Source organism: Balaenoptera acutorostrata, chromosome 19, assembly GCF_949987535.1.
Source record: "Balaenoptera acutorostrata chromosome 19, mBalAcu1.1, whole genome shotgun sequence".
Taxonomy (NCBI): Eukaryota; Metazoa; Chordata; class Mammalia; order Artiodactyla; family Balaenopteridae; genus Balaenoptera; species Balaenoptera acutorostrata.
The window spans coordinates 13,403,851-13,416,996 of NC_080082.1; the positions used below are offsets into that span (position 1 = coordinate 13,403,851).

Below are 13,146 nucleotides of genomic sequence, written 5' to 3' on the forward strand. Positions count from 1 at the left end.
CACCCTATCAATAAACTCCAAAGAGAGTTGTGAAAGTTAGAAGTCTCTTTAGCTGGGTCTGGAAGAATTGAGTCCTCTGTAAAAGTGGAAATGTTAGGCTCTGATTTGAGGGAGGTTTGTAAGATTTTGATGACTTCTCTAAAAATCAGTCAGCAATCCATGTCCCCATATTAAGATAACAGTGGACTATAATTAATAGGCTGTGGATTAGCAGATAGAGATGGAGTTTATCACTAGTCCAAAATGAATCTCTGACTTCAAGGACACTAACAAGTGTACAGGGGCTGGCCCCACAGGATTTGGTAGGATTATAGCCCCTCTGGTTAAAGGGTGAACCAGATAGGTCCTTCCCCCACATCCCTGTTCACACTGGTTGCTGGGTAATTCCTAAATTTCCCATTAGGATTGGGTAGATGTGGCTTGAGGGCTATGTGGTCACCTGGTACAATGTTACGTTCATGCATAAACAGTATGTAAGCTTACGAGAGGCCGTGTAATGTAGCATAGCCATGTAAGTAGGGGCTCCATCCTATCCAAAATAGGAAACAGGTAGGAAGAAAGAAATGTGAGAAACGTAGTAGAGAATAGATAAAGGGGAGCTTGAGGCTGGGTGACTATTCAGGCTTACCATTTCTTGTCCCAAGTGATACCTTTAGGTTCTGTCATAAGCTCCCCAAAAGATGTAAGAGTGATAAATATGGTGTTAATTGCCATATATGGGTAACTACTTTTATAAAACTTTGTTTCTTTGCAGAGATTCTGTCCAGAAGCGGATTCCAAAACTATGTTGCAATGCTTGAAGCAAAATAAGAACAGTGAATTGATGGATCCCAAATGCAAACAGATGATAACCAAGCGCCAGATCACCCAGAACACTGGTAACATTTTGGCACGGCTTTCCTGGTCCTGCTGGGTATGGCTTGAAAGGAATTGAGTGGGCATATACTTGCCTAATTAAACTAAAGGTGCTTTGTTGCTCTTGAATGTTAAGGAAAGAGTCTGGATGTAATGAGCAAAGTGACTTGCTTCTTCCTTGAAGAGCATCTAGAAGAACAGAATGAAAGTCATGGGAAAGAGGAGGCTGAAAACATACGAAACTTGCCTTTGAAGGGTGTACAAAACGAATTAGGGCTAAAGTTCGTTGAAAAGTCTAGAAATTTAGTAAAACTTCACGCATGTGGCAGGAGAATATATGGGTAATCTGTTTTAGAACAGAGAAATTTAATCTCTGAGTTGCAAGACCTTGTAACTTAGTGGTCAAGTTGAGTTGGATATTCTGTTCTCAGAATTTTCAAAAATATGTATCATGGGGAAGGTTGCTGATGTCTGCTTGATTTTTGTGAGGACTGCTTAGAATGTTGGCCTCAATAGATCCTGCAGAGCTGCTGCAGAGTACGTTTCCTGGGGGTCTCCACGTCTGCTCTTCCACCACAGTATATTGCTGAGTTAAAACAGTGTGTTGAGGGAGTTCCCTGGTGGCCTAGTAGTTAGGATTCCGGGCGTTTACTGCCGTGGCCCGGGTTCAATCCCACAAGCCGCAGGACATGGCCAAAAATAAAATAAAATAAAACAGTGTAGTGAGAGCTCAGTAAACATTTACCGAATAAATAAATCAGTGGTTTATTAGTGGTCATTGACGTAATATGCCCCCTTTGGGTAAGTGGATCTCAAAACATTTGTAAATCCAGGTGGAGTGTTTTCTCTTGTGCTTATTACTTTCTGCTCTAGATTACCGCTTAAACCCTGTGCTAAGGAAAGCCTGTAAAGCTGACATTCCTAAATTCTGTCATGGTATCCTGACTAAGGCCAAGGATGATTCGGAGTTAGAAGGTCAAGTCATCTCTTGCCTCAAGTTGAGATATGCTGACCAGGTAAGCTGCCCTGGGCTTTCCACAGAGGTGTACTTATGGAACCTCCACTAGTCCTGGCAGTTTTTTCTTTGGAGGTCCTTAGCTTGCTGCTACTTTCCCCAAGACCTTTTTGCACACCTTCCCCAAGCCAGGGCCCAGATAAAAAGCTGACATGTTCTAATAGGCTGACATATTCTCCCTTGTCACATGTAGCGCCTCTCTTCAGACTGTGAAGACCAGATCCGGATTATTATCCAAGAGTCTGCTCTAGATTACCGACTCGATCCTCAGCTCCAGCTACACTGCTCAGATGAGGTAGGATTTGGGGACAAAACTGGTTGTGAACAGAGCTGGTCAGAGAAGTTTTTACTAGAGAAAAGTTCTTTACTCTGTTTCCCTTCAGCCCTGAATCCAGGGCTCTTCTAGGTTCTCCACTGTCTGAGTTCCTGGTTCTGTGTAACACTGAATTTGGTTTGTCCTTAGTCCTATCATTATTCAGTTTTGATTCCATATTTCTCTATTGAACAACGTATATCTGTCTACGTCTAGTTTGTTCTTCCCTCTCCTTATTCTGATGTTCAACGCAGAACACTCCCAACACTTGCCAGGAGGATAAAAGTGCTCCTGTAATACCTCTAACGAAGTGCCAGTCCTTGGATATTATTTGACTTTCTAGCTAGAAAAGGTCATGTAGTGAACCTTGTTCAACATATGTCCATTTTATGGGAACATAGCTAAAGATATTTCAAAAAAGCTTACTCATAAAGCTGTCCAAAGAAGGTTAAGTTTTTAACTGTGCTGCAGGCTGTGTGTCAGGACCCCTTTGTGTGTGTGTGTGTGTGTGTGTGTGTGTGTGTGTGTGTGTGTTTGTGTTTCCAAGTTGTGTAGCTGGGTTGACCCTGAACCTCTGTCAATGTCAAGCATTTGCTTTTAGGATTTTACTTGGCTGTATGACCTTCCTCTTGAGGAATCAGAGAGTAGCCTTCTTTGTGACCAGCCCTGGGACATTCTGACTCAGGTCTTGGGGTTGACAGCATGAAGATACATGTATTGACCGTTTTTCAATTCTGTGCCAGTCCTTGTGAAGGAGAACAGAGCCTGGCATCCCATATGGGAGGGAGGGGAGTGAAATCCACCAGGAATCTGTTTGAGAAGAGCCCCGGGCACATGTGTGGGAGGATCTCCAATCAACATGCTTCAGAGACCAAGGTGTCTCGTGACAGTAGGGGTGCCCTTGTTTTTTGTGTGTGTCCTGAACAGATTGCCAGTCTATGTGCCGAAGAAGCAGCAGCCCAGGAGCAGACAGGTCAAGTAGAGGAGTGCCTCAAAGTTAACCTGCTCAAAATCAAAACAGAAATGTGTAAAAAGGTAACTACCGTCAGTCACCATTTTCTCTCACTTGCTTTTCTCTCCTCTTCCTCTTCTTCCTCTTAAAGCTATAGTCTGTACATCTTAGTGATAAAATCTAAACCTTCCTTCCCAGAATTCTATCCTGTTCCCTCTTACCAAACTAATTTGCCTTTTGACCATTAATTGTAACTTAAATAGTCTTTCATGTGTACTAATTACTTGTGAATATGTCTCATCCCCATGACTAGACCATTGTTTAAGTGCTATGCCAAAGTAAAATGTCAATTCCAATATATCAGTAAGTGTACTGCATTTGTAAAAGTCAATGAAACTACAAATTCAGTTCATTTCAGAAACATCACATAAAAACAAATTTATCAAAATATGATAGCTGGGGCTTCCCTGGTGGTGTAGTGGTTAAGAATCCTCCTGCCAGTGCAGGGGACACAGGTTCGAGCCCTGGTCCAGGAAGATCCCACATGCCATGGAGCAACTAAGCCCGTGCGCCACAACTACTGAGCCTGTGCTCTAGAGCCCATGAGCCACAACTACTGAGCCTGCCCTCTAGAGCCCACGAGCCACAACTGCTGAGCCTGCGTGCCACAACTACTGAAGCCCGCGTGCCTAGAGCCCGTGCTCTGCAACGAGAGAAGCCACCACAAAGAGAAGCCCGCGCACCACAACAAAGTAGCCCCTGCTCACCACAACTAGAGAAAGCCCACGTGCAGCAACGAAGACCCAACGCAGCCAAAAATAAATTAATTAATTAAAAAAAAAAAGATAGCTAAGCATGCATTATCTTACAAAATTGAAAGTGAAATAATATATTTGATCTTTTTTGAAAAGCTTTATCTCTTTTTGGAAAAGTGTTTCAATGATATTACTGAGTCACTGTGAATATTGTGTGCAGATATTTTCATCCGCTAAAAATGTTTCTAATTCCACATGGTCTGAGGAGTGGTAGGAGTTGGCTAAAAGCTAAATCCAGATATTTTCCTTTGAATACTTTTTCATCAAATTATCCTGTTTAACTTCAAGGAGGACTCTTTGAACAACATTTCAGGGTTTTTTTGTTTTTGTTTGTTTGTTTTATTGTTGTTTTACAGTCTGTGAAGTGCAAAGTAATTTTTACTTAAGAAAGCAATTTTTGACTGTCTTTACCTGCTATAATTTCATCATGTATAAATGGAGAGTCTGCAGAGTTGATTTCAGTTCTATCATGTTTATATTCCTGTTGTTCAGAACATCTTTAAACTCAAATAAGAATTCTTGGAGTAGAAGTTATGCTCTGTCAGTTCTTTCTTTCCTTTTGAGGATAATGGAAGTAAAGTGAAACATTTTTCAAATACACCTTTCTGTTTGGGAATTTTAATATAACTTATTACTCTCATTTTCAATTTTCACATTTTCAGACTTCTAAAGTAACAAAATAACTGCATTAAATCAATATAAACACTAACACTTAGTATTTAATAATACAGCATACCAGAGTGCCCAAAACCCAATTCTGATCTTAAACTTGCCTCGCTTTGCTTATTAGCAAACAGCTCTGCACACACTAGGTCCCCAAATTGTATTTATTGAATTAAATTGGATGCTAACAGCCTGCGTTCTTTGCATCATCACCACGTTGCCACCTATCTCAGAGTAGCCTCTGTTGGCTTAATCGTCCCTCCTTGACTTTTCTGTTTGTATGTAAAGTATTTACAGACAACAGATCTGATGTATTTCCTCTATAAAAGCTCTCTCTATGATCTTCCCTTCCTAGGAAGTGTTAAACATGCTGAAGGAAAGCAAAGCAGACATCTTTGTGGACCCAGTTCTTCATACAGCTTGTGCCCTGGACATTAAACACCACTGTGCAGCCATCACCCCTGGCCGAGGGCGTCGTAAGTCACGGTGTTCACTCTGACCCTGTCTGAACTGTCTTGGGAGGAGCAAAGACTCCCTCTGAGACATCAGTTCCAGCTACTCTGTTCTGTAGCTGCAGCTCAACCATAGCCAGCACCCACTGGGGGCCTGGTTGATGCCTTTGTGGCAAAGTGAGTTTAGGAGTAATCGTGCTGCAGGTTTGAACTGATAGAGCCATGACCCGAGGTAAAGATTTGATGACAAGAGAAAGTTGAGTTATTTATCAGGGAGGCAAAAGTTAAGCTATCATCATGGCCCTCTTCCCTGCCTTGTCCAACCTTGAACAGCTTCATCAGCTTCCCCAGTGGCCACAGTGGGCTCAGCAGACAGGTTCTGTGTGAGGTGGAACCTGGGCAGGTATATGGTTGTTTCTGAGCCATGTGTGTCCAATGAAAAAAATGAGAGAGGTTTTAAGAGAGACTCTGGACAGCCAACCTTAAATATTCTTCTCCATGTTAGATCTTGGGTTAAGTGTCCTTGAAGGGGTTTAACTTTGTATAGCCTCCAGATCTGAATTCTCTGATGGTTAGGTACCCTTCTCCCCATCCTTACTGAAATTTCTGTTCTGTACAGCTTCCGACGCTTCTTATCCCTTTCCCTTGCACAGAAATGTCCTGCCTTATGGAGGCCCTGGAGGATAAGCGGGTGAGGTTACAACCAGAGTGCAAAAAACGCCTCAATGACCGGATTGAAATGTGGAGTTACGCAGCAAAGGTAACGACCACGAGAATCTCCTGTTGTGGCGTCTCCTCTATCAGTTTCCCAGGTCTCTTTGAGATACTTCACTGGCCTCCTTGTCCTTGTTGTGAGACTGGCAGTAGGTTTATTTGAAAAAATCTCTCAGTGCACCGTAAGACGCCTGGGCCCTGTGAGCCTGGAGCCATCATCTCCAGATAGCACAGCAGAGACATTAATTAGTCCCTTCTTTCGTCACTGGTTTCCGCTTTTGAGCCGCCAAGCATTGCTTCACAGTGGCTCCACTGCTAGTTTTTTGTTGGCAAATGTTGGTGCTTAAATCACATTAATCTGGAGCCTCCTTGCTCTGTTCTGAGTACATGGATGAGCATAGAAGCAGCCCAGACCTCTCTGGGCTGGACCCTTTTCAGCACCCAGGCTAAGCTGAGACTCAACAGAACAGGTCTGTATGCACCTGGGGAACCTTTTGGTCCTGATTCTGCCATAGTAGCCTACCATAGAGGTCCACTGGAGAAAGCACTGAGGAAAACTGAGGACGAAAACTGGTTAGACTCTGAGTGTCCACGATTGGGGGAGTGATTAAGTATATTCAGTCAGCATAAGTCATGTTTGCAAGTTGTTCTTGGTGGGGGGGATGCTGATGATATGATGGTGAGTGGAAACAAGTCACGACAGAGAATTAGCACCCGACAGAATCTCAACTTTTCTCTTTGTTTTTAAAAAGACAGCAACATATGAAGCAAATAAATCAAAATATGTAAGAACCTGTGACCTTGTGCAAGTCACTTAACCACTTCCCACCCCTTGGGCCTCCTCCGGGTCTTCATCTGTAATGTGGGAGTAGTAAAATCTACGCCCCAGGATTAATGTGAGGACTAAACGATTGAAACATGCTGAGCCCTTTGCCAGCACACCATCAGGTCCGCAGTGTGAGAGCGGTTACTGCGTGGGCGGCAGTGATCACTGTGATGAATTGTATGATCGGGAAAAACAGTTGTAGCTCGGTGTTTGATTTTCTTGCCCGTTGCCCTCCTCTCTTCCCAAAAGAAATGACCTAAGTTACAGTAGGAGTCCAGGGGGGCAAGTTAGAGCAAGCATTGTCCCAGCCCACTTCTCTCTGAGGACGATGGCCCTGTGTGTTTTCCAGGTGGCCCCAGCGGATGGCTTCTCTGACCTCGCCATGCAAGTGATGACATCCCCTTCCAAGAACTACATTCTCTCTGTGATCAGTGGGAGCATCTGCATATTGTTCCTGATTGGCCTGATGTGTGGACGTATCACCAAGCGAGTGACACGAGAGCTCAAGGACAGGTAGAGCCACCTTGAGCACCAGAGGAACTGCCCGTCCAGTGCCCAGTTTGTACAGCCCTCCTGTATAGCGTACCCACTCACCTCGTCCTTCTGCGAGGTGACACCGACACCCATGTTAGAGCAGCAGCAGGTATCCACCGCATTGTCCCATCTCAGACTTCACTCATGTCCATGGTATCCTCCTCCTCGACCATTTGTGCAGCAGCTGGCCGCTTTGGGTATTGCCTTTGTTGGCAAACTCGGGTTTACCTGCCCATAGACAAGTCTCTCATACCGATGGAACTACCAGTACTTCCAGAACCAACTCACCTGACCTGCAACTCAAATGATTTCTTTTTTAAAAAACACCAAAAAAAAAAAAAAAGAAATTTTTAAAGAAAAAAATGTATATAGTAACACATCTCCTCCAGGCTTGATATGAGCAATGGGGTTATTTCTTCTGTGCGACGGTGTAAAATGAAGGCAGGACTTTAGAGGGGAAACACACCACCCAATGTGCTATAACTGGGATGTCTTGCTTACTTCTCAGAAGCACCTTTGGCCCACGTCAGGGCCATGGACTTCACCGAGTAGTGGGAAACGACTAACCAGCCCGCTTCGGGTCTTGTTTTCTTCTGCTGAAGCAGTGATGCCTTCCAGTTCCTACCCTAGTAGAGCCACTGCTGGTCCAGACCCCACAGCCGTGGGTGTTTGTGTGATCTCCTCACCCCAGTGAAGTAGAGCATGGGCTTCCCTAGGCCGAGGGCAGATGGCTTGGAGAGGGGATCAGAAGTGTGTGCAGCTGGTCAGTCCACTGATCTGCACAGAGAGGCTGGACCCTGAGGCCCAAGGCAGAGCGTCCCAGTGACCTGCCTCCTCCAGGGCAGCGCAGGGCTCAAGCCGCGTTCGGATTGATCCTGCTGGGGCGGCAGTTCCTCCAGAAGTCCTCCGCTTCACCGGGAGGCCATGACTACGGGGGGATGGAGCTCAGGGCAGGAAGGAGGAGCAGGGGATTGATTCACTTGGCTTTATTTTTCAGGCAACAATACAGGTCAGAGACAATGGCTTATAAAGATTTAGCGTGGTCTCAGGGTGTGACTGGCAGTCCAACCTGACCCTTCTGCAGGTTTAAGGCCACCTTCCCAGACAAGCTCATTTAGGCCTCTACATGGAGAAGGTGTGGAAAGTTCCTACATTAAAAGATGGAGGCGTTTCTCCGTTTTTTCTTTCTGTCCATTTGCTGCATACACCCACTACAGTAGGCATTGGCTAAATGTTGTACTTTGATGATTCATCAGTCTTTCCCGAATCTGAGCTTTATGGAAGCAATATTCCTGACCATCCCTCGTCCCTCCAGTGTAGAGATGACAGGCTTGGAGTATAAAAAGGGAGGAGTGCAGGCGTCACAGTTCAACTTGGTGCACCTGGACTTGAGTTTGGGGCATGGAATCCAGTGGCTGCACAAGAGGGCGGCGTGTACAGTAGAAGATATATTTATATAATATATATTTTATTAACCTGTTAGACGTCCACAAAGTATTATAAATCACGTGCCTAAAACTGTCCACATAGACCATGCTCCGTTCCTTGCCCTGCCCCTCTTTGCCACTGTCCACACGTGCTGAGGGACCTCCCCACATTTGTCTTCCCTGGAATGTGTTCAGTACACAGTGGGTCAGTTTGTGGGTCGGTTGATCCAAATGACTCCTTGTCTAACCTGACTGACATATATTTGAATACTGTGGTTTTCTTCTTTTTCTTTCTTTTTCCTTTTTACTACCCTTCCTGGAGGCAGTGGGTTCTAGAAGCTGCATATGCCCCCTGCCTAGGGTACTCCAAGTCATGAAGGGGAGCTTCTAAGCTGCTTGGTCCCCCAAGTCCTGCTCTTAGGGTCTTCCTGATTCTCAGCAACCGTCCTGGGGTTCTTCAGCCTCAGAAAACTTGAAACTCTCAAAGTCTGAGCAGCACCCCCTCCTACCACCGCTTCTGGACTGAACTGAGCTGACCTAGATAGTCCGCCTCCAGGGGCTCCTCCCTGGGTGGTGGGGTCTGGGATCGAGGACCGGGGATATATCAGGCCCCCACTGACATGTCTGATGTGGTTTACAGGATAGAATGACTGTTGCCTGTTTGATGAGAGTGGGAGTAGCATTCTCCGTCTCTGCAGTCTCCCTCCCAGTGTGTGTAAAACATCTCCATAGTTTAATGTGTCTTGATACTTTTGTTCTTTCTGAACTGAGAGATGATCTCAGTTGTCTGCAGCAGATCTGGAAGTTTGAAAAGGAGTTTGATTCTTGAAACATTTGTCATCTTTAGAAATGATCCGGATAGATAGAAGGCATAACTCTGCTGGTATCTTTGATTGCTCGTTGTTAGAAAACATTTCACCATCCGACTTGGAATAGCTTCAATGACTGGTTTTTAGCATAGTTTCATATGACTGAGCAGTTTCCTACATCCAAGGGGCCCAGCACCATCTGAAACTACGGCCCAACTATATCCATTCTGTACCTCATTGGTGTAACAAAACAGGTTCTGGGGCACCTTTGGTTACTGGACTCATAGGTCACTCTTGGGTAAATCAGCTAGTCAAGAATTAGTCAAGAAGAAGAAACCATGGCCCTAGTGGAGCTGATGACAGACCTGTGTCCTTTATCTCTTCTTCTGATGTCTAGCCCATGAACAATAACATAAGCAGCAGGTAGGGTTTTTGTCCAAGGCCAAGGCTCCAAGCACTTGCTGAAGATTACAGTAGCCAGAGAACTCATCAGGCCTTGTCAGCTCACTCCAGTGTCTCAGAGACTCAGACTTAGTGTCTCTACAACACCCCAGAGGTGCCAGGAGGTCAGTCTCTGGGCTGGAGGCCCTGCAGTGCAGGAGATCAGAAATCTGAGCAGAACGTCAAGAACAAGGCTGTCTTCTCCCTGCATCGGAGTTTCTCACACAGAAGTGTGGCTGTGGGAGTGAGACCTTGACCCTGGTGCATCCCTGGCCTTCCTCTGCTATTGCTGCTGTCCCAAGAGAAGTCTGCTAGCAAGATGCTCTGAGGCGGGAGCCATCGCACGGGCTTGGGTTCACTCCAGCAGGAAAGCCCTCCTTCTTTTCGTTCCCTAAAGTTCTGGTACCACTACCAGGCCCAGTGCTGTGGATCCCATCAGCTTGTTCTGAGCCATTGCATCCTTAGAAGCGAGGGGAATTCTAATACTGAGTGAGCAGGTGTTGACTTGTATTCATTGCAGGCCTTTGACTGTCTCACATCCTGCACGTATTCTTCTTGGGGACGCTGGGGAAGGAGGGAGATTCTGCTTTCCTAGGTGTGACAGGAAATTACCATCAGATTTCATTTCTTCCTGTTTCCTGAGGTCAAGTAACAAGAGAAGCCAGTAGTAAAGAGTCGTAGGATCATTTACGTTTTATCAGACAGAGTGCTGACTTCCCTCCACCTTCCCAAAAGAAGATTCACTCTCCTATATGAGCCTGACTTCTGCACCACCTCCAGGCTTGTGGTACCACTTCTATCCTAAAGATCCCCACTAGCGTGAGTCACCCAGGGAGGGGTAGGTTGCTTTGTGGGACCTCCTTACCTGGTCTCAAGTTCCTCTGAGAAAAGGCCTCCCCATCCCATTTCTTCCCTCCCCCACCAAAAAGTAAAAGTTTTCCGCATATAACTTACTCTAAGCAAGCAGATACAGAGAAGGAACCTGGAGTAGGGACCCTTAGAAGCCAGCCAACACAGCCTGACACATTCAAACTAAATTTGGGCCACAGAACAAAAAGAAAAATATGGCTTTTTGAATCATGTGCATTTTGGTATGTTTACTTACACTTCTGATTCTTCGGAATTTGAAAAACCTCAAAGACTCCTTTTATTTATTCTCACCATTTGGACAGCACCTAAGTAATTTTATAAAATGCAGCATTCCAGTTCCCTGAGTTTCCCCCAGGCCTTTAGGGAGACTCCACTCCTAAATCACCTCTTCCCCACTGGTCTTCAATTCCCAAAGGGCCTGGGGCCAGAGCTGGATGTTCTGGTCTCCATCTCTCTCTCTCTCTCTCTCTCTCTCTCTTTCTTTCTCTCTCTCTCTCTCTCTCTCTCTCTCTCTCACTTGTCTTTGGTTGGTCATCTCTCCAACTACACTCCTCTTGGTCCTCCTCTCCCCTAGGACCAGGGTCACATGTCGGGGCGATCAAGTTTGAAGCCGAACCCCCCTTCCTGCCCAGACCTCAGACAGAAGGTCAGTCGTTAGCAAACCGAGACTGACTCTTCAGTGACAGGCTCATCCGAGCCATCTAGTGAGATTGCTGTGGAGACCCAGGGGCTGTTTGTCATCTGGAGCACAGAGGCGGGACTGTCTGCTCGGGCTGGTAATGGCAGGATCCTGACGGTGGTTTCCTCTCCTTCTCCCTTCCCAAGATCTGCCACAGCGCACAGGTAGGGGTGTTGGGATACTTGCAGTGGAGGAATCTCCTTGGGCAAGGAGAAAATTCAGATAGTGCCTCTATATTCTGTTTTGCCTTCCCCCCAACATAGAATTGATAACTGGACCCCAGAGCCCAGCAGGCCCTGTATCACACATGCTAGATGGTTTGAACAGGTCCCCTGTCAGACTGAGGGGCACTAGAGTGAGTGACCGACAGGAGGGGCTGGCAGCCCGAGGCTTCCTGAGCAGCTTCTCCCAACACCATGTTCCCAGGTCAATCGAAGCAGGAAAACAGACTGTACAGCAAATGCTGTGTGAGATCTTAGGCCTTTAACTTTTTTTTTTTTAAGAAGGAAAAAAAGAAAAGTAAAACTAACAAGCCTCTTTTGTAAATGGTTTTCCTTTCTATGTATAAAATCCTGGCAGTTTCTTGTTTTTACATGTTCATGCTGTGTAATTTTGAGATGTTACTGAGATTCTGAACATAATGTGCATTTTTTTCTGTACAGATGAAATGGGAGAATTTAATAAAGAGTTTGCAGGTTTTTACTTGTTAAATTTTCTCTGTGGTGACTGGGAGGACCCTCCTCCAACCACATGCTCTGCTGGAAGAAGTCTCCGGAGCTGTGAGCACTGACTGTAAACTTGCCACTGATGCTCAGAAACTTACTGTTAGAATGTCCGTGTTCTTGGCTAATTAGGTCAAGCAGAGTAGGACCATAGGCCTTTACAGGAGAGCTGGAAGCCAGATCTGGGGTTTTCTGACTCTCAGTCTCATGTGTCCAGAATTGTTCATTCTACTGATGTGTTTAAGCCATGTCATGGGGCTCCTTCCTGGGGGGAACACATACCTGGACTTCTCCTTACAGATGGGACACATGGATGGCACCTGGTCTCTGATGGCCGCCTTCCCATTCAGGCCCAGAACTAGGCCACATTTATTTTCTGGGCCCTGCTATGTCCGCGGTTAGTCAGTGCTTGCCTCCCCCTTCCAACAACCCAGCCCTGAGGTCAGTGACCTCATGACACCCTTCCCGAACCTTGTCTTCTACCTCCTCTACTCTCAGCAAAGCCGATTTGCGTCCGGCTGTTAAAAAGTAACAGCTTAAGGAATTGCATGGTAGCAACGATTTCTTTAAGTAGTAATGGCTGTACTAATATTCAAGTAATGAAGTGGGATGTTCAGTGAGAAAGGAGGGGTAACCTGGAACCCAGGGTTTCTTCTCAGAACTCCTCAAATCCATTTTCAGCAAATGCCACTTAGGAGATAGTAGGCCTAGGTGTACAGTGGACATGGGAGAAGGTGAAGAGTAGAAGAAGAAAGGAGGGAGGGGTTGAGGGGCATTTTTGAGCCCCAATGTGAATATTCCTTTATCTGGGAGGCTCAGGGCAGCCGTCAGCCCTGAATGTGTGCCCTGGAGAGGCTACCCTGCTTTGGTGTAAGTGTAGGACATGAGCTGTGGGTTCAGGCTCCTCGTCACCTGTGTCTCTACACGGGAGAAGTGGCTCCCCAGCCAAGCTGCCCTCAGCCCCCTGAGGGGACACCGCAGCGGTGAATGGGGTACGTGTTGCCCGGCTGACACCTTAGCACTCTCTGAATGAACTGCCCCCCTCCCAAATTTTGTGTG

At 46.0% G+C, this 13,146-nt stretch overlaps 1 protein-coding gene across 2 annotated transcripts in view; it reads left to right on the top strand.

Annotated features, from left to right (window-relative positions):
* Nucleotides 1–12,063, top strand: part of GLG1 (golgi glycoprotein 1) — a 156,525-nt gene extending 144,462 nt beyond the window's left edge. Inside the window, exons 20-27 of one of the 2 annotated variants that reach the window (XM_057533921.1) lie at nt 755–878; nt 1,729–1,871; nt 2,064–2,165; nt 3,111–3,218; nt 4,969–5,089; nt 5,719–5,825; nt 6,955–7,118; nt 8,137–12,063. In XM_057533921.1, the coding sequence (XP_057389904.1) occupies nt 755–878; nt 1,729–1,871; nt 2,064–2,165; nt 3,111–3,218; nt 4,969–5,089; nt 5,719–5,825; nt 6,955–7,118; nt 8,137–8,212 (945 nt within the window). In that variant the 3' untranslated portion in view covers nt 8,213–12,063. Of the gene's footprint in view, nt 1–754; nt 879–1,728; nt 1,872–2,063; nt 2,166–3,110; nt 3,219–4,968; nt 5,090–5,718; nt 5,826–6,954 lie in introns of both variants that reach the window. The other variant, XM_057533919.1, reaches the window with a different exon arrangement.
* The last annotated feature ends 1,083 nt before the right edge of the window (nt 12,064–13,146 follow it).